We start from the raw sequence: 25,677 nt of genomic DNA, 5'->3' as shown, positions 1-25,677 counted from the left end.
ATAGAGACTTGTCCTGGAGGGAAGGCCTGCATGAGGGACTTCGAGCTATAGACTTGAGAGAGAGAGAGAGAGAGAGAGAGAGAGAGAGAGAGAGAGAGAGAGAGAGAGCGCTCTATGGCAAAGATGAACTGAGCTGCTTGGGACTTGGTGACAGAGGCCCATTTGAACTCCCAGGTTTGGGTCTGCCCATTGATGGGGCTTGCCTCACCTATTTGCCCTGCTGAATGACTTCTGAAATCTTTCCAACCAGGCCTTCGGAAGGTTGAACGCAGGCAGCACTGAGGTTCCTGGAGCATTAAGTGTATGCTCCACTCATGTTCTATACAGAGGGCAGGCCATGGGGCTAAAACTCCTGGGGTCCAAACAGGGAGAAGGTACCTAGCAGGGGGGTCTGGAATCATCAACCAGAAAGAGAGAGAGAGTAAAGGGGATGAGACGAGCACAGTAACACCATGGGAAATGGAAAGGAGAAAATCAAAGACAGGAAAAACAACCACTGAGCACAAAGCAGTGAAGACTTACCATGCAGAGTAGACAAGTGGGAAACCACATGGCTGACCACTGAAGAGCAGGGGAGTGTACGTCTAGCTGCTGTAATGCGGCAGTTGAGAATGAATGGATTCGTGCCAAGCACACTATACTGACGTGGGTGGGGTGGATTTGTTACAGATAGGGGTTTTATTTTCACCAGTGTAGCCGAGACATTCCCTAGTCTCAAAGTTTCCATTATACAGTGAGTTGCTTTTGTTTGTTGGCTTGTTAGCAGCCGGGAAAACAACATAGATTGGCTTTATTCTTAGCAAATCATAGTCAACATGTTTTGCAGCTTCTTGCGCTAGTGGTTCTATCTCCATATACCGGAGGTGCTTTGCCGACCCGATGGCATATTCGAGAAATGCTCTCTAGGGGAAGAGGAAAAGGTGTATGGGGAAGGGTAGTTTTGGGGACTGTAGGTAAGGCACTCATGAGCAACAGGGAAATGGAAAATTATGGTAGGGTGTTAGAGGTGTTATAGAATGAATATACTATTCATATGGGTGGACAAGACATGTGAAAAATTTTTAAAACGGTGTGGAGCAATAAATTCTATTTAACAGTTCAAGTAGTGTGTAGATTGTGTGGGCAAATGAAAAGAATTGGCAGGAGACAGCATGACAGGCCAAGAAAAAGAAAAAAAACGTGGATATGGTGAGACAAAGTATGAAGCAGTGAACTATGGACTTTGAGGAAGGGAAAGAACTGCAGACTGGCCGACATGAACGGATGAATAAATATTTTGAGATACACATGCCAATGGCTGCACTGCACCTTAAACTATTTGACGTTTGACAGAATGGCCTGTGCCTCTTCTGTCTTGAGTTTTTTTTTTTTTTTTTTTAATTTTTTTGCGCCTGAGGAACATTCTTGTCTGGATACCGCCTACCCCATGAAGCAGTGAGAAATACGAAGGGAACAATGTAAATTATGACGTGAATGGTGATAGTTTCACTATACTGTATTTACATATAATATCAGTAATCTGTTACTCAAAAGTCCTATTGCTGTAAGACAGATAAGAGCCTCTTTACAAAGTAGAGGCATTGTAAAATTATCTCCATATAATACAACAACGTGTATCGCCGGCAAAAGACTTGTTCTCTGAATATATACTGATAACCTCTACTGCACTTAACTAACCACTGAAAATATTTTTAACCGTGCCATGAACATACTGACGCCTCCAACATGGATATTAAAGTCCTACCTATGGGGTAGGTCAGAGACTTCAGCCTGTTAGTAGTCTCACCTGGTGTTGAGGGATGGCAACAATGGACTGTCTTTTTCTACTGCAATAGCTCCCATCATAGGAAGGATTTTTTCCTTAGCCTCGTAGAACTCACATCTGCCTGTTTCATCAAGGAAAGTTCATGTGTTAGAGTCTCTCTCTCTCTCTCTCTCTCTCTCTCTCTCTCTCTCTCACACACACACACACACACACACACACACACGTTATACTGATGTGGTATGCGAAAGGGAGGTTGTTATATCGTATTGTGAATAGACAGACTAAACGGAAAACGAAAACAGAGTGGAGACAAAAACCAGTGAGGGTGATAATTAAATGTTCAGCCTTGAAAAGCTCGTGATAGGGAAGGCCCAGGGGTGGAAGGTGTGAGTGGATAATAGTACCGGGGAGTGGATGATAGGGGAGGTGTATGTAATTTGTCTGTGTGCAGGGAGGAGGGGGAAGTGAGGTATAGTTGTTTCCGTGCTTAAGCGAAACAGCGAAAGAAGAAAACGTGGAAACTAAAGAGAGGTCTGATAGTTGGGTGTGGTTGGAGAGGTACATGTATATGGACGACTACTGACTGAAAGAATGAAGTCAACTGCAGAAGAATATGAGTGTGATGTGCAGGTTGCAGTAAGGGATGATAGGGAAGGTGTTGATAAGATACTTGCATGAGTATGTATGGCAGAAAAATCGATGAAAGTTTCCACAAGGTTTTCTGTAGTATTTATGGGTCTCTAGAAGGCAAGAATTGTGGAGGTTGTTGATGTTGTTGTTGTGACCCCAGATTCATCTGAAACGTGAACCCAGTGGACTGCAGGTTGAAGTATTTCGAAGTCCTTCATCTTCCTTTTGAGAGAAAGAGAGGAATATGAGGAACACTTATACAATAGGGCAGCTGAGCCACCAGGTTATATCAGTGCACCGCGGGAAGGCATCCCTCTCCAGCACAGTTGTGAAAATTATTGGAAGTATTTTGTGCGAAGGACATAAAAGTCAAAGTGCTCCAGATTATGATGACGCAAAAACGTGTGAGAGTTAATTGTGCATTAACTGGTTCAACTTGCTTCTTTGAAACAGCGTCAAGTCACGGTAGCAATTTGTTGTATATATGCATGAAGATTAAAGAAAACTAAAATTGAGATCATTTGGTATGTGAGTAATTCTGAAGAAAGAATGTAATAAATAGGACCTGGCTGCACTTTTGTATGGAGGTGATGGAATGCTAATGGCAAATATAGTTAGTCCGGCAGTGGAATTTGGTAATGTTCGAAAATACGCAACTTCAGATAAATGTGCAGGGGCACAGACACCAAAGGAACACTGAGACTATATGATATAGAAATATATTCTCAAAGATTAACAGAGTTTATGAAATTGAAGATTTATTTACAAATTAAGGTTGGGGTCCTACAGTTGATGGATATTATATACGAAGACAATCGATTATTTTTGTTTTTAAGTTGACTGAAAAATACATTTCATGAGTCACCTTTAACAGAGAAGTCCTGCGCCACCATGACTGGACTCCTGGAGTCCATGAGAACAATGACGTGTGTGCCGCGCCGCACGTGCTGGTCCAGGTAAGTGCCAAGTTCAGGGACGATGACGGGCAGGAAGCGTCCCACATACTGCAAGTCCGCGACTTGACGCAACGGGCCACTCTCAGCTTCCTAAGGAACCACTGCTGTTAAAATTAACTGATTTCCTTTACGTAAATGGAACATTCATGCCGAAGTGATACTAGCTGTTTGATGGAGAAAGGGAAATTAAACATACAGAAACACACACACACACACACACACACACTGTGTATGTGTCTATATATATATATATATATATATATATATGCGAGGAAGAAGGTACCAAAGGCCATGAGCCCGCAGTAACAGTTCCCTCCAGGAGAAAAACAATAGACAGCCAAATTCAAGATCCGATATATATATGTATATATATATATATATATATATATATATATATATATATATATTGCCAGACGCTTCAATCCCGCAAGGGGTGGCCACATACAAATCGCCGCCATGTCGCCCTGTACCCCGCCAATTCACTGCCCTACTCTCAGCTCACACACCCCTCACTCATATAACTCCCCACTCCGTCCCTCCATCTCGTCCTCGGCTTCCCCCTCCCTCTCCCCCCCTCCACCTCACTCACATACGCTCTCGTCGTCAGTCTCTTGCTCTACATCCTCCCCACATGGCAAACCCCACCACAGTGTGTTTCTGCTAACGCATCCTATCACATCCACATCCACTCCACAACGCTTCTTCATATCCTCATTTGTCAGTCTGCCTCTCCATGTGACTCCACATGCTCCTTTCAAATACCTCATTTCCACTGCTCTCACTCTTGACTTGTGTCCCTCAAACAAGGTCCAAGTTTCACTTCCATATGTTAGTTTTTTTTTTGTTTTTTTGTTTTTTTTTAATGCGAGGAAGTAACTTTTTCACTTACATGCTCAATTCCCTGTTTCTTATCACTGATTACAAAGAACCAGCAACCTTTCTTCGTTGTTGTACCCTTTCAAGCACTTTACCCTCTAAACTTCCATCCTTATTCATCACACTACCCAAGTGCTGAAATGCACTCGCATTTTCCATTTCCTCCTCATCCAAACTCACTATACATTCACTGATTTCATTTCTCTCGAAGACAATAACTTTATTCTTCCCTATATTCTCCTTTAGATTCTGTTTCTTACTCTCCCAAACTCAGCCATCAAGCACTGCAGCTCCCCTTCGTCTTCACTAAACAACAGAATATGATCTGCTAACAACAGTACAGGGAGTTTCCAAATAGTGCACACTTTCATTAGGGCCACTCCAACATCCACTGCCCTGCATTGTATCTCGTTTATAACCCCATCCACATACCGATTGGACAACCATGTAGACATGCCACATCCCTGTTTCAATCCGACCTTCAAATAGAAAAATTCACTCAGTTCACTATCCACACGCACAGCAACCTGAGCACCCTCATACATACTCTTCACGGTATTCAGCAACTTATATTTACTCCACATACTCTAAATACTTTCCACTATCCTTGTCTAACCACCCTGTGATATGCTTTCTCCAAATCCATGAAGGCTGCATTCAACTTTCCCTTCTTTAGAAACTTTTACACTGAAGACCTTAGAATGAATACTTGATCTACATAACATCTCCCCTTCCTAAAACCGGCCTGTTCTTCTCCAACTAATTCCTCTGTTATTTCCCTAACTCTGTCAATAAGTATCCAACCATATACTTTTCCCACTACACTGAGAAGACAAATGCCCCTATGATTACCACGCATTTCTTTTTCCCCTATTCCTTTGTACATGGGAATGATTATATCTGCCTTCCAATCCTCCGGGACTGTACCTTTCTCCCAGGCCAATCAGCACATCTTCCGTATCCATTCTACCGCTATCTCTTCCCCATGCTTCAGCATTTTACCACACACTCCACCAATTCCTGAGGATTTCCCCATTTTGACTTTCTTCATTGCTTCCACAACTTCCATCCTACAGATTTCTTCCTCTCTTCCCACAACTTTTCGTCTCCCAGCCATTCCACAGTCACTCATACTTGCAGTACTTTCATTTTCATGTTCAACATTTCCTTAAACTGTTCTCTCCATCTGCTCACTTTTTCTCCCTTCACCACTAGTAATCTGTAAAGGTGTGTGGTACGTAGGAGGACTACTGGGCCTTGAAAGCAGGCTGTAAAGCCTATGCCCAGAGTCGGTCACATAAAAAAAAAAAAAATCTACCATTTTTATCTTTCACTTCTCGACTAACTTGTTTGACACCCTGTCTAACTCTCTTTATCTCTTTCCAGAACATTTTCTTAAATTGATTCCATTTTACACTCAAATTCCTTCCAAATTCCTCATAAACTCTCTTCTTACTCTCTTTTTATAATATTTTCACCCTCTCTTCCTCTCTACGTATAACTCTCTTTTCTGTCTCTCAACTTCTCCCACACCCCTGTTTCTCAACCACTTATTAATGCTTTCTTCTTTTGTGCCACAGCCTGTAACATTTTTTCATTTTACCATGCTGTTCCTTGCTCCCCCTATCGTCTTCTCTTCACCCCACACATCATCTCACATGCTGCACAGATTTCTTCTGTGACTATCTTGCACACACTTTCTACGTCCCCCATCTGCTCCAATCCATATTTACCCAATCGCTTCTCCACTTTTCTCTTATATTCTGCGTTTTTTTCATCCTCTTGTATCATTTACACCCTCCTTGTATGAACTACTTAATCCTGTCCTTCCCTTCTTCTATTCCTCCATTTCATTTGACCCTTGATTCTGACCACCACTTGTTGGTGGTAAGAAACTCCACTCCCTCTGTGACTCTCGATTCTTGTAGTAGGAATTAAAGATGAATACAGTGAGTTGATCTTAATTTATTATCTTCAGAGAAAATCTAAGTTGAGCAGTGTATGTCTTACAGAGACTGAATACACTAAGTAAGTCTAGTTGGACCCCTCTTGTTCACTCTTTCCACTACCTGTCGATTCTATAGCTAGCCTCCTTTTGCTCTCTGCTTCCTAAATTCTGGTGTAGCAGGGGTCGTGTCACGTGTGTTACACTGTTGTTGGAATGTTCTAGAAACCTGTGTGTGAGTATGTGTATGTGTGTGTATGGTCACTAGGCATTGTTCGTATGCTATCTCGCTGACACACTACCTATATCATCCCCTGACTTGCTACTTCCTGTGTATTGTCAACATTTCCTCAGTTACACTTGCAAGATCATTTCCCGTTCCCAGGCTTGCCTGGAGCTCTGTCTATCTATCTGTTTATCTATCTATCTATTATGATTTGTAATTATAATATGGAGTCCTAACACCTCAACCTCTATATGGTATTGCATCCATTACACACCTGCTCACCCTATCATCCACACATATAATCAATCATTGCCTTCCGTTCATTAAGTTCACCACCCACCATTCTCATCACTCGGCATGTATATCTGTGGATCATTTTGTGCCTGAAGAGGGTATTGGCTATCACCAACCCCCTCCCGGCACAAATGTCCACTAGAGCACTGCCATTCACATCCACCTCTGCAGGCACACTCCATTCACCAACTACTCCATGCACCTTCACATTCTCTACTTTTCCATTCATATCTCCAATCAAAAACACTCTCTCATTTCTTTCACACTTTTCCATGCATGCCTCCACATTTGTCCAGAACTCTTCTTTCGCTCTGCTTGCACGAGCGCATACACACACACAGTCGCTCACATTTGTAGTTCACCTTTCAGTCTAACCCACGCAATCCTTGAGCCAACTGATACATATTGTCTTACATTCTCCTGCCATCGCTTGCACACAACAATACACACTCCTTCTTTTGCGTGCTCATTCTCACCCACTCCTACGCATATAACCCATCCAAACTCCCATTCTCTCACACTCTCAACTAATATTAGTTTCAGTTAATCCACATACATTCGCTTTTACACCCTCAAGCACATGGACAATCTCTCTCTTTCAACTCACCATTTGCGCCTCTTACATTCCATGTAATAATCCGTACCATGTCCTTTGTCCGGTCCTTAGCCATTTTTTAATAAGTCCTAGTCCGAGGTTTCTTGTTCATATTTTTAATTAATTGTTTTCCGGGGAGGGGCACTAACCCTCCACCAACCCAGCTGTTGTCACGTAGGGAACACATGTTGGTTGATTATAAGGTTACCATCCAGCGTTGTAAATGATTTCCTGGCTTACAGGAAATCATTTTTTGGCTTACCACTCAGTGTAGGGCTATCCTAAAAACACAGTACCGCTACACCGTGTGAATGATTGGTGCCCCCACCTACCATATATATATATATATATATATATATATATATATATGCCCCCACCTACCATATATATATATATATATATATATATATATATATATATATATATATATATATGTGCCCCCACCTAATATATATATATATATATATATATATATATATATATATATGCCAACACCTACCATATATATATATATATATATATATATATATATAACTAAAAAAAACAAACAAGAAGCCTCGGACAAGGACTGACCAAACGATGACGACTCAGGACCGGACAAAGGACTTGGTAATGAGTACATGGAATGTAAGAGGAGCGAATGATGAGGTGAAAGAGAGAGAGATTGTCCAGGTGCTTGAGGGTGCGAAAGTGGATGTATGTGGAATAACTGAAACAAAATGGAGAGGAGAAAATGTGAGAGAATGGGAGTATGGATGGGGTATATGTGCAGGAGTAGGTGAGAATGAGAGGGCAAAGGAAGGAGTGTGTATAGTTGTGAGTAAAAGATGGAAGAAGAGCATAAGACAGTATGGATCAGTTGGGTCAAGGATTGTGTGGGTAAAGTTGAAAGTTGGAATACAAATGTGGGCGATTGTGTGTGTGTATGCGCCAAAGCAAGATCGTGCTAGAAGAGTGAGAGAAGAGTTCTGGACAAATGTGGAAGTGTGCATGGAAAAGTTTGGAAGGAATGAGAGAGTGTTTTTGATTCGTGATATGAATGGTAAAGTTGGTAATGTGAAGGTGGATGGAATAGTTGGTGAGTGGGGTGTACCTGCTGAGATAGATGAGAATGGGAGTGCGTTAGTGGACATTTGTGCTGGGAGGGGGTTGGTGATAGCCAATACCCTCTTCAGGCATAAAATGATCCACAGGTATACATGGCGAGTGATGAGAAGGGTGGGTGGTGAACTGAATGAAAGGAAGGCAATGATTGATTATGTGTGTGTGGATGAAAGGATGCGAAGATGTGTAAAGGATGCAAGAGTGTATAGAGGTTGGGTGAGTGGACTTTCTGACCACTACTTGGTGGTGGCCAGAATTAGGATCCAAGTAAGATGGAGGAATAGAAGAAGGGAAAGACGAGAGGAAGGAGTAGTTGCAAGGAGAGTGGAAAGATTACAAGAGGATGAGAAAAAGGCAGAGTATAAGAGAGAAGTGGAGGAACGATTGGGCAAATATGAATTGGAGCAGATAAGAGACGTGGAAGGTGTGTGTAAGATATTTACAGAAGAAATATGTGCAGCATGTGATGTGGTGTGTGGAAGGAAGAGAAGACGGAGGGGGGTGCAAGGAACAGCGTGGTGGACTGAAGAGGTGAAACAGGCTGTGGCACAAAAGAAGAAAGCATACAATGAATGGATGAGAAATAGGGGCGTGGAAGAAGTTGAGAGGCGGAAGAGAGAGTTATATGTGGAATGGAAGAGAGAGGTGAAAAGATTAGTAAGAAAGAGTAAGAAGAGAGTGGATGAGGAATTTGGAAGGAATTTGAGTGTAAAGTGGAGGGACTGTAAGAAAATGTTCTGGAGAGAAGTGAAAAGAGTAAGACAGGGTGGAAGTGAAGTTAGCAGGGGAGTGAAAGATAAAAATGGTAGATTACTAGTGCAGAAGGGAGAAAAAGTGAGCAGATGGAGAGAACACTTTAAGGAATTGTTGAACGTAGAGGATGGAAGTAATGAGAGTATAAATGGCTGGGGAATGGCTGGGAGAAGGAGGGAGGTGAGAAGACAGGAAGAAATCAGTAGGATAGAAGTTGTGGAAGCAATGAAGAAAGTTAAATCGGGGAAAGCCCCAGGAATTGATGGAGTGTGTGGTGAAATGCGGAAGCATGGGGGAGAGATAGTAGTAGAATGGATGTGGAAGATGTGCAGATTGGCCTGGGAGGAAGGTAGAGTCCCGGAGGATTGGAAGTCAGGTATAATTATTCCCTTGTACAAAGGAAAAGGGGAAAAAGAAGTGTGTGGTAATCATAGGGGCATTTGTCTTCTTAGTATAATGGGAAAAGTGTATGGTAGGATACTTATAGACAGAGTTAGAGAAAGAACAGAGAAATTAGTTGGAGAAGAACAGGGAGGCTTTAGGAAGGGAAGAGGTTGTGTAGATCAGATATTCATTCTTAGATCTTTAGTGGAAAAGTTTCTAGAGAAGGGAAAGAAGTTGTATGCGGCTTTCATGGATTTGGAGAAAGCATATGACAGGGTGGATAGACAAGGATTGTGGAAAGTGTTAAGAATATATGGAGTAGAAGGGAAGTTGTTGAATGCTGTGAAGAGTATGTACGATGGTGCGAAGGCTGCAGTGCGTGTGGATGGTGAACTAAGTGAATTTTTCTCTTTGAAAGTTGGTTTGAAACAGGTATGTGTCATGTCTCCATTGTTGTTCAATCTGTAAATGGATGGGGTAATAAAAGAGGTACAAGGTAGGGTAGTGGATGTTGGAGTGGCCCTGGTGAGAGAGGATAGTGTTTGGAAACTCCCTGTACTGTTGTTTGCAGATGATACTGTGTTGTTGAGTGAAGACGAAGGGGAGCTGCAAGGCTTGGTGAATGAGTTTGAGAGAGTGTGTAAGAAACGGAACCTAAAGGTGAATGTAGGGAAGAGTAAAGTGGTGGTCTTTGAGAGAGGTGAAGTTAGTGAATGTACAGCGAGGTTGGATGGTGAGGAATTGGAAATGTGAGTACGTTTAAGTATTTGGTTAGTGTGATGAGTAAGGATGGAGGTTTGGAGGGTGAAGTGCTTGAAAGGGTACAGCAGGGAAGAAAGGTTGCTGGTTCCTTGAAAGCAGTGATAAGAAACAGGGAAGTGAGCATGGGAGTGAAAAAGTTACTACATGACAGTATTGTGATACCAACTCTAACGTATGGAAGTGAAGTTTGGACATTGTTGGAAGGACACAAGTCAAGAGTGAGAGCAGTGGAAATGAGTTATTTAAGAGGAGCCTGTGGAGTCACGTGGAGAGACAGGCTGACGAATGAGGATATAAAGGAGCGTTGTGGTGTGGATGTGGATGTGATAGGAAGCGTTATGAGGAACACACTGAGGTGGTTTGGCCATGTGGAGAGGATGGAGGGTGAAAGACTGACGAAGAGAGTGCATGTGAGTGAGGTGGAGGGGGAAGAGGGAGGGGGAGGCCGAGGATGAGATGGAGGGATGGGGTGGAGAGGTATATGAGAGAGGGGGGTGTGAGTTGGGAGCAGGGCAGTGAAATGGCGGGGGACAGGTCGACGTGGATGCGATTTGGTTTTGGCCACCCCAATCGGGATTGAGGCGTCCGGCAATATATACATATATATATATATATATATATATATATATATATATATATATATACATATGTATGTATGTATGTACACAGAGTGAGTCAAAACTAGCTCCCAGATTCTGGGGGGTCATGTTGTTAATATTTGTCTTGTGGACTATTACTTTCCTTAGATAATTATTTTCTTGTTTTGCAGGTTATTGCTGTGAATTTGGAAAGCTACTAAATCTGCACCAAACTGAACAATGAATTACCTTTCAGTGAATCAACGCATTGCTGCCGTGAAACATTACTACAAATGTAATGGAAACCAATCGATGGCGGCACGCTGTTTGGCCCAAGAATTCGATATTAACCCACCTCAGGGAAGAAACATACGATTGTTTGTCGAGGAACTTGAAGCAACAGGGTCGGCAGCCACTGCAAAGAAGTTCGGTTGTCCGAAAACGGCAACGATGTGTAGCTAAGGCCGAAGAAGCCATCAGGAGACTGCAACACAACTCCACAAAAGTCAATTCGCCTGTTATCTGCAGAGTTGGAAGTGAGCCAATCAAATGTTAACCGTATCCTTCATCAGAATAAATGAAGACCAAATTTCATGCATACTGCATGCCGTTCATGATGGAAATGACGACCTTTGTTTGTAATTTTGTGAAGAGTTCTTAGCTAAACATGACGATGAGGACTTAATACTGGACAACATGTGGTGGTTAGATGAGGCGTGTTTTAAGTGTAACGGCACAATTAACAGACACAATTGTGTCTACTGGGCTGAGGAGAGCCCAAGAGTGACAGTTCAGAAGGAGGTAAATTTACCTGACATGACAGTTTAGGCGACCATATCCCCATTAGAGATAATTGGATCCTTTTGCTTTGAGGAAATTGTCACTGCCCAAAATTACCTGGACATGCTGCAAGCCTTCTTTTGGCCTAGGGTACAAGATCAGGACTGTTATGTCCAGCAAGATGGAGCTCCACATCATTATGGACGTTATGTTTGTCAGTGGCTTGATGAAAATTTTCCCGGAAAGTGGATCGGACACTGCTGTCCGATTGAGTGGCTGGCATGCTCCCCTGACCTCACACCTCCAGATTTCTGTCTTTGGTGGCTCATGAAAGACCTTGTTTATCGTGAAAAGTCTCGTACCATTCAGGAATTGAAGGCTCTAATCACTGAAAAGTTTCAGGATACTGATAAACTTTGCGAGCGTGTGTGCCACTCTGCGCCTTCTCTGCTACAATTGTGCTTTGATTATGAGGAAGGGCACTTTGAAAATTGCAAGTAAAACAGCTTGGTAGTGTTCCTTATTAATTTTCCCTCGAGTAAATGTATCGATAAACATGATTTCACTGATATTTACCTTCTTGTACACTGTAACACAAATGGCAAACAAACAATCAACTGACAGCCATAGAAACAGCAATCAGGTGCTACTTTTGACTCACCCTGTATATATATATATATATATATATATATATATATATAATATGTGTGTGTGTGTGTGTACTAGTATATAATGTATACATATAATTTTATGTTGCAATCATTTTGCGAATTCGATCCTCTTGCAAATTTCTCAAACCAAAACCCTTGTCATTTTGCAAAATTACCATTCAATGTCTGGGCACATTGCACTGACCTAACCTAACCCAAGTAACGTTAGTTCAGGTGTGGTTAGGTTAGTGCAAAGTACGCCCTCTTTGCAAACTAACCTTGAAATTTGTAAAATGACCGATTTCGCCAGGAAATATGGAAAATGGCCAATTTCGCAAATATATATATATATATATATATATATATATATATATATATATATATATATACGTCCTTGTCCCACACAGCCACAAGCTCCAAGAACAGTAGTTCAGCATAGGAATGACATTCCCAATGAGTTCTTCTTTCTGCAGCATTTCATTGTACCACAACATAGAGCAGCACAGGCGTTGAATGTAAAGAAGCCTCTTATGTTCGCTGTCTTTATTTACCAAGCAATAACACGGTATGCTTGCCGACTACACTTCAAAGATATCATAAGTACCAGAGCTACACTAAATTCGCCAGGCCACAAGTCACTCTAAACTCAGACTAAACTGAAACCTTCTTGTCTCTTCCACGTCCTTATATAATCTTGCATTATATTCGAGTCTTCGAGTATACTCTAGCTACAACAGTTGCCAAATCAGAGACATCCAAAACATGCCAGAGCTTTCTTACATTATGTTGCACTCTAAATTCTTTAGCATACAAACTTAAAGTAAATTACATAATTTAATAATCACATAATAATAACATTATAGGGAAAAAGAGCATAGAAATTAATGCATAGCTTACAAAATACTTCCACTCACAAATAGCAGGCGAACTGGCACTTCTGACACGCAGAGGAAAAATCCAATAACATCGGGAATACTCCGACACTACCTAACTAACAAATCCTGCTTCTCAACACTACCCCATCCCTTGTCCTTTGTCATCCCGACAAAACTACACAATACACTCCACCCTCCATTTCCCGGACTAGAAGGGAGGGGGGGGGGCAGTCCGGAAGCCCCAAAAGTCCTAGACTTGCAAAAGTCCTGCCCCATATACCATTCCCCAGACTTTTACCATATTTGTCCGAATTCTCCAATATGGTCCAACAGTTTTTCCGATATTCAAGAGCATTCTGGAATGTAGGCTATCTACCGTACCAACATAACTAACATACACAGTACATAAAATAATAACACTGACACAATAACCATAATAATAACATTGACACAATAGCAGTATTTTGCTAACTACAACCCTAAGAATGGTTGGTTAGACAGCTGTTGATAAGCATGTGGAGGATATGATAGAAGAAGATCAGAAAGCTGAGGAAAAAGAGGAAAATGAACAAGGAATAGAACACCACAAGGTGAGCCAACCACTCATCAGCTGACCGAGATACAAGCATGCAATCACCGAATGTGATCTCCATCTTGGACCAAATCGGCAATTTTAATTGGAAATATTTTAACCTTTATCACCATATAGGTTTGCAAACCTAATTATCTGAAATCCAGTAAAAAATTTGTGCTTAATTTAATTATTAATAGAAAATCAGGATTCAGGGCGAAAATTTCTTAAAGTTAGCGGAAGTGTTTTGTCTCTAGCCTAACAACTCGCCTTGAGGGACTTTTCTCTTGTATAAATATCGACTTACAATGCACATACATTTTCCTGTACTCATAATAAATATTTATGCCAAACAGAAGTCTGTCATGGCGTGATGATGATCTGAAGGGGAAATATCTGCTAACATTGGCGCATTTTAACTCTGAAACCTAATTTTTAAATTAAGTTTTATTAAGTACAATTTTGTTATCTGATTTCAGATAATTAGGTTTGTATGAGCCTTTCTGCCAAAGAAAAAAAAATGACAGTGTGCGAGAAGATGGAAGAACTGACAGCAAGCAGTGTAGCAGGAATTGGAATCATACCAAGAAATGCCACCATACTGTAGTGGTAGGCCAGCGTCAGGTGAAGAAGACCTGAAGAGGATGCAGATTTACAGCCAGTGCTAGAGTGGCTGCAGTGGAGTATAGTGTGACCATCTTGGGAAGAGGTTTCCATGTTCTGCCTTGTGACGAAGAGCAATTGGCACAGTGGGACCTTCTTCGTTTGAACAACAGACTAGAGTCAGTGGGAGACACCCGATGGCCTCAGGAAGTATTGGCAGCTGGTGGTTCCAAAGAAAATGAGTTCCAAGATCTTGGATGAGTCCCATAACCAGACCACTAGTGGGCACATGCAGTGAAGAAAACTTTCAAGTTGGCTGCGACAGAGGTTCTACTGGACTGGCTTGCGTCAGGTCATTGAAGAGTGGTGTCAGGCCTGTGATGTATGCTGTGCCAAGAAGGGACCCAAGAAGCGTGGTTGTGCCCTTCTTCAGCTGTACCAAGTGGGTGACCTCTGCCAGTCACTGAAAAAGGAAACCAGTATATATGTGTCGCCATGGACTACTTCACCAAGTGGCCAGAAGTCTATGCCACACCCAATCAAGAGGCCGCGGCTGTTGCTCAGGTGTTGGTTGACCAGTTTTTCTGTCATTTTGGGATGCCACAAGAGCTACATTCAGACCAGGGTAGAAACTTCGATTCTGATGTGTTCCATGAGTGCTGCAAGTTAATAGGGATCAAGAAGACCAGGACGACTCCACTAAGGCCACAGTCAGATGGGATGGTGGAGAAATTCAACTGGACCTTGGGACAAGAATTGGCCATGTACTGAGTAGAGGGACAAATGGAGTGGGACTAGAAAAAACCTGCGATGCATCCCATGAGCCTACCGACTATACCTCTGCAAAACTGATTCTAAACCACGAGTTACATTTACACGTTGATTTGTTAATGGGAACACCACCTGGTGAGGAACTGCCTACAAGTTTCTCTATCAACACCAAACTACATGCACAGTACACACTACACTTCCTTTTCCAAAATTAAAAAAAAATCATGGCAGCTCAACGCATGGCCTCGGAGTGCCCAGGAGGGGGAACATAAATGCCCCCACCTTCCGCCCCTCTCCAGGTGATAACTTGAGCTGCCTGGAACCACTGTCTGACTCTCTTCTTCTTCATTTCTGCAACATTCGCAGCCTTTCCTCCATCTTTCACTCCGTTGAGCACCATCTCTCCTTCTCTAAACCTCACCTTCTTTTTCAAATTGAAACTCAGCTGTCTGAGGCAACTGACAGCAGACCCATTTCTGTATCCTCCTACTTTCTTTATACTCATTTCAAAGCCAAAGGTGGCTGTTGTGTATATTGTTACATAGCCTATGATTTCATCATCCTTTGTGTAATTCTAACGTGCAGTGTGCTGCATGTTTGATCACGAGCGTGTTCTACCTCAGTCCCCCCTTCTACGGTTATAGTAGAGTAAGTCGTTCTTTCTGTTGTTCAGAGCAGGATTGTCAACTCTTTGTCCCCATGGCTTCATTTGCGCGTCCTTCTTACAAGTTGTATCAAGCTCTGCCGGCCCCTATATAATGAGCTCAGTCTCTACATTAATTGCCACTTAGATCTACCCCTCATTTTGCTCACATCTCTGCCCTCCCCTGTACAGTTATTATTATTGTGAGTGCTCAGGAAGTCTCCAACCATCTAGCACCTGTGTGTAATTTGAGTATAACTGTTGTTGCATTTTTTCTTGTACTGTGTAGCATAAGGTTAATTCTTAGGCCTAGTAAGGTTTTTGTAATTTATGTAGGGTTCTTATTGTCAGCCATCATTAATAATATTTTGTATCTGTAATAATATATCTGGCATTCACTGAGTATTATCTGGTATCCCATTTAAAAAGGCCTGACTTAGATCAATTTACTCATGCTAATTTCGTGTTAATAGAGGCTATTGCAGTTAACCATATATTTAACCTGTTTTTTGCCATTACATTATCCTTATGAGTCCTGAATGTTTTGTTGTTAGTTTGAGCATTAAACTTTAACGTGTAATTTTACCTAACACTTTGTTTTGAACCTGGAATTTTGCGGGACAGTTTTCTCTGTTCCGTAACATAAATTTGGCGACCTCTTATCAGGATATTCAGGATATTATCATAAGGATATTGTTTGATATTTTGTGACTGTGATTTATTCATGATGTCTACTATTTCTACACTTGATGAAGCCAAAGATTTTTTGTCAAATGTGCAAACAGTGTGTGATGTAGAAAACAGAACAAAGAATGAACTTAAGCTTGTTGCTCAACATTTGGGAATTGCAGTTCACTCTCATCATTCTAAAGATCAAATTGTTGGCATGATTAATAAAAGCTTGTTTAATGTAACTCCTCCAAATGAGCAAACGCAGATTGAATTAGCTAAGTTACAGCTAGCCCTGCAGGAGGCTCGTGTTAAGGAGGTTGAATTTCAAGCACGTGCTAAGGAGGCTGAGTCTCAGGCTAAGGAGGCGGAGTCTCAGGCTCGTATTCAGGAGGCTGAATTTCAGGCAAATGCTCGTATTCAAGAGGCACAGGTACAGGCTCAGGCACAAATTGAACTTGCCAGGATTCAGGCAGACCATGAGTATCGCATGAAACAAGGTGGAACTGGATCATCTAGCTCTGATGATTTTGATGTGGCTAAAAATGTTAAACTTGTCCCTCCTTTTAATGAATCTGATTTAACAAAGTATTTTCAGTTGTTTGAGAGGGTAGCTGCAGGTTTTAATTGGCCCAAAAAGTATTGGCCAGTACTCCTTCAAACTGTTCTCACCGGTAAAGCTCAAGTAACTTATGCATCTTTGTCTCAGGATCAATCTGATAATTATGATGTAGTTAAGAGCTTGATTCTTAAGGCCTATGAACTTGTTCCTGAAGCCTATAGAGTAAAATTTAGGACAGCTTACAAGCAAGATAAGCAATCCCATGTTGAGTATGCAAAAATCAAAGAAGATCTGTTAGAGCAGTGGTTAAATTCTAAGAATGTGGATTCTGATTTTGACAAATTTAAGCAGATGATTTTGCTGGAGGACTTCAAAAGGTGTATTAGTAAAGATGTAAGCCTATATCTTGATGAGAGAAGAATAGATAATTTGTCTGATGCTGCAGTTTTAGCTGATGAATATGTTCTCACTCACAAGAGATATTCTAAAGAAAAGAGGAAAGCTGAGAGTAAGTACGTTGCCTCTACTCAGAGTACCGGTACAGGTAACAGGAAAGAGAATAAAGATGATGTTTCTCAGGAAATAAATACCAGCTTCACCTCTAGATTTCAGAAAAGTAAATGTACTTATTGTAGTAAGCTTGGTCATACTACGGAGAAATGTTTCAGGAGACAGCGTGATGTGAACAAAAAGGAGTCTTTAAATATTCAGTCAATTGGTCTAGTGTCCACCCTTGAGAGTTCCCAGAATTCTTTAACTGAGTTAACTGAACCTGCTTTGAGGGGTAAATAAAATCCTCATGATGGAGCTCCTCTTTTGAGCAGTAAAGTGGGTGACACTCTCAAGAGTTCATGTGCTAATTTCCTGTCTGAAGGTTTTGTCAGTCCTCTGGACAGTAATGACAGGAAATCAGTTAAAATATATCGTGATACAGGTGCTTGCCAATCCCTTATGCTGACCAGTGTTCTAGGCTCTAATGTTAATTCCTCTGATGAAACTGTAATCTTACAAGGTGTAGGGAATAATTACTTCTCTGTCCCTCTGTGCAGCGTGAATTTAGAGTCTGGTTTTGTTAATGGTTCCGTTATGGTTGGGTTGGTTGAGACACTTCCAATGTCAGGTGTAACTTTCTTACTTGGAAATGATATTGGTGGAAGTCAAATGTGTCCAGCTCCTCAGTTGTCTAGTGAGCCAGTGGCTGCGACCCAGGATTGTGGTGTCCCTGATGTGTTCCCTGCATGTGCTGTCACTAGGGCTAAGTCTAAAGTTACTGGTGATTTAGAGGATAATGATGATGATGATGTTATCCTAGCTGACACTTTTCTTGCTAATTTGGACCACTCACCAGATGAGGCAGTACCCCGTAGTGTTGATAATTTGTCTCGTCAAGAGTTGGTTGAGTTGCAGGTTGCTGACCCTGAGTTGAAAGGTCTAGTTAACTCTGCTTGCAGTGAGGAAGAGTCAGCCGGTGCTTCTACTTGTTATTATATAAAGTCAGGAGTGCTTATGAGGAAGTGGAGACCCCCAACAGCATCAGCCGACTGTGAATGGGAGGTTGTACATCAAGTTGTCATCCCTCGTGTTTGTAGGCAGGATATCATTAGAGTGGCTCATGATTCCAGTTTGGCAGGACACCTTGGAGTGAGGAAGACTGTGGCACGCATTTTGAAACACTTCTACTGGCCAGGTATCTTCAGGGATGTTTCCTGGTATTGTAAGTCTTGTCACACCTGTCAAGTTGTGGGGAAGTGTAATCAGACCGAAAAGGTTGCACCTCTAGTTCCCATTCCTCCTTTTGAGGCGCCATTCACCCGTGTGTTGGTGGATATTGTGGGCCCTCTTCCTAAGACTTCTTCAGGATGTTCTTATGTGTTGACCCTGATTATTGGCTACTCGTTATCCTGAAGCCATTCCACTTAGAAATATCTCAGCAAAGAATGTGGTTAAGGAAATGCTAGGGTTCTTCACAAAGTTTGGTCTGCCCAAGGAGGTACAGTCAGACCGGGGAAGTAATTTCATGTCAAATGTTTTCAAGCAGTCTCTGAAAGAGTTGGGCATCACCCAGATCACGTCTTCAGCTTACCATCCCCAGACCCAAGGAGCGTTGGAGAGATATCATCAAACACTCAAATCGATGCTCAAGAAATACTGTTTGGAACATCAGAAAGACTGGGATAAAGGTCTTCCATTCGTCGTATTTGCCACAAGAGAATCTCCAAATGAATCACTGGGCTTCTCACCTTTTGAACTACTGTTTGGCCATGAAGTAAGAGGACCCCTTAAGTTACTCAAGGAATGCTGACTGTCGGAGGAAGATGACATCAACTTGCTGGAGTATGTGATGAAGTTCAAAGAACGGCTGTCCACTGCTTTACAGCTGGTGAGAGAGAATTTAGGAGCCGCTCAGGAGAAGATGAAAACTTGGTATGATAAGAAGTCCAGGTTACGCCACTTTCAGCCAGGAGATCAGGTTTTGATTCTGCTACCGGTGCATGGGGAACCTCTTCAAGCCAAGTTTAGTGGTCCTTATTTCGTGGAGAAGAAACTCAGTGATGTCAACTATGTCATCGCCACACCAGATCGTAGATAGAACAAGCAACTTTGTCACATCAACATGCTAAAATTATATCACAGGCGGGACGAAAATAACCAAGTCTGCACTGTAGCTGTTCCACCCGAGTCTGCAAGTGAAGTTCTCCGATGCAGTATGAGCCTGAGTGATAGTTTGGGGAAGAATCCTGATATCATGAATGAAATCCAGACTAAGCTTTCTCATCTAGCTCCTGAGGAAAGGCAGGAGTTTTCGGCATTACTGCAGGAGTACCCGCAAGTGTTCCATGCCACTCCAGGAAGAACTACTGTGTTGATGCATGATGTCGATGTTGGAGACGCAAAGCCAATTAAACTGCCTCCTTACCGTGTGAACCCAGTGAAAGTTCCTCTCATCCAGAAGGAGCTTGGCTACCTGTCGGACCACAAGATGATTGAGCCATGTCAGAGCGAGTGGAGTTCTCCTGTCACTCTAGTCCCTAAGCCAGGTGGGTCACAGCGGCTTTGCATTGACTACAGACGTGTTAATCAGATAACCAAAACAGACACTTACCCTCTCCCTCGCGTGGAAGATTGCATAGACAAGATCGGAAAGGCTAGGTACATAAGTAAGTTTGATTTGTTAAAGGGATACTGAAAGTACCTATGACTGAACGTGCTAGGGAGATCTCATGTTTTGTAACACTAGGAAAGACTTTTGCATGTTCTGTAATGCCATATGGTATGAAGAATGCACCAGCCACATTTCAGAAGCTCATGAATGTTGTAACAGAGGGTTTGGCAGGGTGTGTTGTTTATATTGATGATGTATTAATCTTCAGTGACAACTGGAAAGATCACCTATGCCATGTCAGTAAATTTCTTGAGCGTTTGGTTCAGGCTAATCTTGTAGCTAATTTATCAAAGTGTGAGTTTGGTCAAGCTAAAGTTCAGTACCTTGGGTACGTAATTGGTGATGGACACGTTGCACCACCAGGAGCTAAGGTTCAGGTTATAAGTGATCTTCCCAGACCTAAACGTAGGAAAGAGCTACAAAGATTTTTAGGAATGGTAGGTTATTACAGGAGATTTGTTCTTAACTTTTCTATTCTTGTATCACCACTTACAGACCTACTGAAAAAGGGAGTTAAATTTGTCTGGACCGATAACTGTGAATCCTCTTTCAACAAACTTAAAGCTATCGTATTAAGTCAGCCAGTGCTCGCTACTCCAAATTTTGCTAAGCCTTTTAAGATGGCTGTTGATGCAAGTGATACAGGAGCTGGGGCTGTTTTGCTGCAAGAGGATGATCAGGGTATTGAACACCCTGTATCTTATTACAGTAAGAAGTTCACTCCACCTCAAAAGAACTACTCAACTATTGAGAAAGAGCTTTTGGCCTTGATTTTGGGTTTACAGCATTTTTCATTTTATTTGTGTTCTGGTTTTGACCCCATAGTCATTTATACCGATCATAACCCACTGAAATTCCTTAGTAAGTTTAAAGATAAAAATCAGAGATTGACAAGATGGAGTCTACTTCTTCAGGAGTATTCATTAGACATACAACGTGTCAAGGGGAAAGAAAATGTTATTGGAGATTGCTTATCTAGACTTTAGACAGATTGTTTTAGAGTAATAAGAAATTTCCTTTGTAAATTTCTTTTTCTTTGTGGGGAGGTGTTACATAGCCTATGATTTCATCATCCTTTGTGTAATTCTAACGTGCAGTGTGCTGCATGTTTGATCACGAGCGTGTTCTACCTCAGTCCCCCCTTCTACCGTTATAGTAGAGTAAGTCGTTCTTTCTGTTGTTCAGAGCAGGATTGTCAACTCTTTGTCCCCATGGCTTCATTTGCGCGTCCTTCTTACAAGTTGTATCAAGCTCTGCCGGCCCCTATATAATGAGCTCGGTCTCTACATTAATTGCCATTTAGATCTACTCCTCATTTTGCTCACATCTCTGCCCTCCCCTGTACAGTTATTATTATTGTGAGTGCTCAGGAAGTCTCCAACCATCTAGCACCTGTGTGTAATTTGAGTATAACTGTTGTTGCATTTTTTCTTGTACTGTGTAGCATAAGGTTAATTCTTAGGCCTAGTAAGGTTTTTGTAATTTATGTAGGGTTCTTATTGTCAGCCATCATTAATAATATTGTGTATCTGTAATAATATATCTGGCATTCACTGAGTATTATCTGGTATCCCATTTAAAAAGGCCTGACTTAGATCAATTTACTCATGCTAATTTCGTGTTAATAGAGGCTATTGCAGTTAACCATATATTTAACCTGTTTTTTGCCATTACATTATCCTTATGAGTCCTGAATGTTTTGTTGTTAGTTTGAGCATTAAACTTTAACGTGTAATTTTACCTAACTCTTTGTTTTGAACCTGGAATTTTGCGGGACAGTTTTCTCTGTTCCGTAACAATATATATGCAAAGACTTACCTTGCTCTCGTTTCCTGAACTCGATTCTTCTGAATTCTCTACACTCTGGCTTCAGCTTTCTTGTCATCCTCTGACTAAATCTATCTGCGCTGTTTACTTATCTCCTAATTCTACTGACTCAAAAATTCTTTGACTATCTTACTTCTACGATGGAATGCATTCTATCTATTTCTCCTTTCTCTGAAATTCCCATTCTAGGAGACCCCAGTGTTCACCACCATCTTTGGCTCTTCTCTCCTTTCAGCGATCCACCTGGTGAACAAGCCTACACCTTATCTATCCTTAATGACTTAGAGCAGCTTGTATAGCACCCTACCCATATCCCTGACTGCCTTGGAGCTCCACTTGTCCTCTTCCTAACAACTAATCCTTCTGCATACACTGTTAATCTTTTCTTTCCGTTGGGCTCCTCCGATCACAACCTTATCACCTTAACCAGTCCTATTGCTCCAGTATGGCCTGTGGACCCTCCAGAGAAATGTTGTCTGTGGCACTTTGGAGCTGTGGATTGGGAGGCTCTCAGGCAGTACTTTTTTTTATTTTCCCAGGAATGATTATTGCTTCCATGGCCAGGAGCCATCTGAGTGTGCCTTGCGTATTACGGAGGTTATTCTCTCAGGCATGAAAGCGTACATTCCTCTCTCATATCCTTTGACTAAAGCAAGAAAGCCTTGGTATAATCATGCTTGTTCTAATGCTGTCCGCAACAAGGAGAGGGCCTATAAAAGGTACCGGAGCCAACCCACCCATGAATTACATCATTTATACGTTTCTGCCCAGAGTCATGCAAAGTCTGTTCTTTGCTCTGCTAAAAATAATTTCATCCGTAATAAATGCTCTTAACTCTCCAACTCGAAGTCTTCCCTCTCCTTCTGGCACCTTGCCAAAAACCTTTTTAACAACTCCACCTCATCATCCTTCCCTCCTCTTTTCTACTCTGATGGCTCTGTAGCTATTTCTTCTACTGATACAGCAGATCACTTCGCTCAGACTTTCTCCTCCAATTCCACCTTAGACAATTTCGGTGCTGTTTGTCCATCACTTCCCCCTTCTGACTTCCTCATGGTTGACATTAAAATTTCTTCAGCTGATGTATTTTCTGCCATCACAGGCATCATTACTAATAAGGCATATGGGCCTGATGGAGTCCCTCCTGTTGTTCTCAAGAACTGTGCTTCTGTGCTTACACCCTGCCTAGGCAAACTCTTTCACCTTTGTCTATCAACTTGTACCTTTCCTTCTTGCTGGAAGTTTGCTCTCATTCAGCCAGTCCCAAAGAAGGGTGACCATTCCCAAACCTCTAACTATCGTCCAATTGCTTTAACATCCTGTATCTCAAAAGTTTTCGAGTCAATTCTTAATAGAATAATTTTAAAGCATTTTTCCTATCACAGTCTTCTTTCTGATCATTGGCATGTGTTCCGTCAGGGGCGCTCCACAGGCGATCTTCTCACCTACCTTTCAGACTCTTGGTCATCCTCCTTTTGGGACTTTGGCGAAAGCTTTCCCATTGTATTTGAGATCTCAAAGGCTTTCGATCGAGTCTGGCATAGATCTTTAATTTCCAAACTGCCCTCTTACGATTTCTATCCTTCTATCTATGCCGTCATCTCTAGCTTCCTTTCTGGTCGTTGTATAACCACTGTTGTAGACGGCCATCGTTCTTCTAGATCTATTAACAATGATGTTCCTCAGGGCTCTGTCCTATCACCAACTCTTTTCCTTTTATTCATCAATGACATTCTAAGCTGTACATCTAATCCTATCCACTCATACGCTGATGACTCCACCCTTCACCTTTCCATTCGGTTCCCACAACGTCTATCGCAGGTGTTACTTCAACAAACAAAGAATGAGGCTATGGTACACCTAATGTCTGACTTGGATCGTATCTCTGAATGGGGTAAAAATAATCATATTGTTTTTAATGCATCAAAGACTCAGTTCTTACACCTATCAACCCGACAAAATCTTCCACAGGTATACCCACTAATGTTTAATAATAATCACCTTAATCCTGCATCATCCTTGAACATGCTTGGGGTTTCATTTACTCGGGACTTATCTTGGAAAGATCATATTACATCTCTTGTAAAATCTGCTTCTAAGAGATTAGGTGTGCTAAGCCGACTCCATTCATTCTTTACCCGTGCACAATTGTTGACTCTATACAGGGGTTTTATCCGCCCCTGTTTGGAGTACAACTCATGTGTGGTGAGGCTCCCCACCCACAGCTCTTCTCAATATGGTAGAGTCAAAGGGTTTTCGTCTCATTAACTCTCCTCCTCTTACTGACTCCCTTCAATCTCTGTCTCTTCGCTGTTGCATCTTTATCTCTTTTCTGTCTCTACTTCAGTGGTCACTGCTCCTCTGAACTGTCTGCATGCATTCCTCCATCTCTACGACGGGCGCGTAGCACCCGTCTGACAGCAAACTCTCATCCCTTTTCTGTCCAACTCTCAAATGCAAGAATTAATCGTTACTCCCAGTCCTTCATTTATGCAACAGGTCAACTCTGGAACTCTTTCCCTCTGTATTTCCTGGTTCCTATGATATCCAGTCTTTCAAACGCAGTGTGTCCAGGCATCTCGAAATGATCGGATCTTGAATTTGGCTCTCTCTTGTATTATGTTTTTCTCTTGGAAGGAACAACAGTTGCGGGCTCGTGGCCTTTGGTTCCTTCTACCTCACATTAGAAAAAAAAAAAGATACCTCCAGCTATGCAAAAAATCTTCAGGAAAGGCTGGCTGAGGTACATCATCAAGTGCAAGAAGCTCTAAAGTTTTCAGACAAAATGATGAAGTGCAAGTATGATGCCAAGGCAAGTGAGGTGAGCTTCAAGGATGGTGACAAAGTTTGGTTGTACAATCCTCAGTGAAAGAAGGGACAGTCACCGAAGCTGCAGAGACAGTGGAATCGGCCTTACACTGTGCTGGACATCCTATCAGACGTAACGTATTGGATTCGGGGAGGCAAAAAGTCTCGCCCGAAGGTGGTACATGTGAATCTTTTGTGGCACTACCATGGGCCAGGACAGGAAAGCTGGGACATCTCCGAGGAATCGCACTCACCCCCAGCTGAGGATATTGAGGAGGAAAAAGGAGCTGAAGTACAAGAAGATGGTGACAGTTTCCCGAGGGAAGAAGTGAATCAGAAAGAGGACCAAGTCAGTCCAGGAGGAGATGACTGTGTGGAGGAGCAGGGACGTTGTGGGAAGCGGTATATGAGAAGACCAGACAAATTGAAGGATTTTTTTGTGTATAATAATTTAAATGTTACGTTTGGGTTTAAGGATTGTTTGAATATACACTCGACCCTCCATTTCCCGTACTCTGATTTCCGGTATTTCGGATTTCACAGTAACGGGCTGAGGTTGGACAATATTATCAAATGCCGGACAAATGCCCGTACAAGTCCGAGATTCCCACAAAAGTACGGCAGTCATTCTCTCATATAAAACTATAAGCAGCCTGCTGCACAAGACCGTATAATTTTAACAAGGTTTAGACTCCATAAAGGCCATTTGTAACACACAAGAAGATATTCTCATCCATCTATCATCCAATCCTTCGTTGCCCCATGAGGAACGTAGAAGCTCGGGGCTAGGCAGTTGGTCCTGACATTTAGGATGAGAGTGACAGCCTCACTCATCCCTGCATGGTATTACATGAGCAATAAACCCCAACTATTCCTTGGATATAAAC

General features: G+C 42.0%; 1 protein-coding gene across 1 annotated transcript in view; it reads right to left on the bottom strand.

Moving 5' to 3' along the window:
• Positions 1-208: 208 nt before the first annotated feature.
• LOC145412367 (uncharacterized) overlaps positions 209-25,677 on the bottom strand; it is a 115,039-nt gene continuing 89,570 nt past the window's right edge. Inside the window, exons 10-12 of the mRNA XM_080282255.1 lie at positions 3,261-3,441; positions 1,787-1,886; positions 209-287 (exon numbers count right to left, since the gene is read on the bottom strand). Coding sequence (XP_080138381.1) covers positions 209-287; positions 1,787-1,886; positions 3,261-3,441 — 360 coding nt within the window. The remainder of the gene's footprint in view (positions 288-1,786; positions 1,887-3,260; positions 3,442-25,677) is intronic.

The sequence above is a fragment of the Coenobita brevimanus genome, chromosome 93 (assembly GCF_032717465.1).
Source record: "Coenobita brevimanus isolate Jiangsu-jjx chromosome 93, ASM3271746v2, whole genome shotgun sequence".
NCBI lineage: Eukaryota > Metazoa > Arthropoda > Malacostraca > Decapoda > Coenobitidae > Coenobita > Coenobita brevimanus.
Note: the sequence above shows the minus strand (reverse complement) of the source record. Positions and strands in the feature narration are given on the sequence as shown.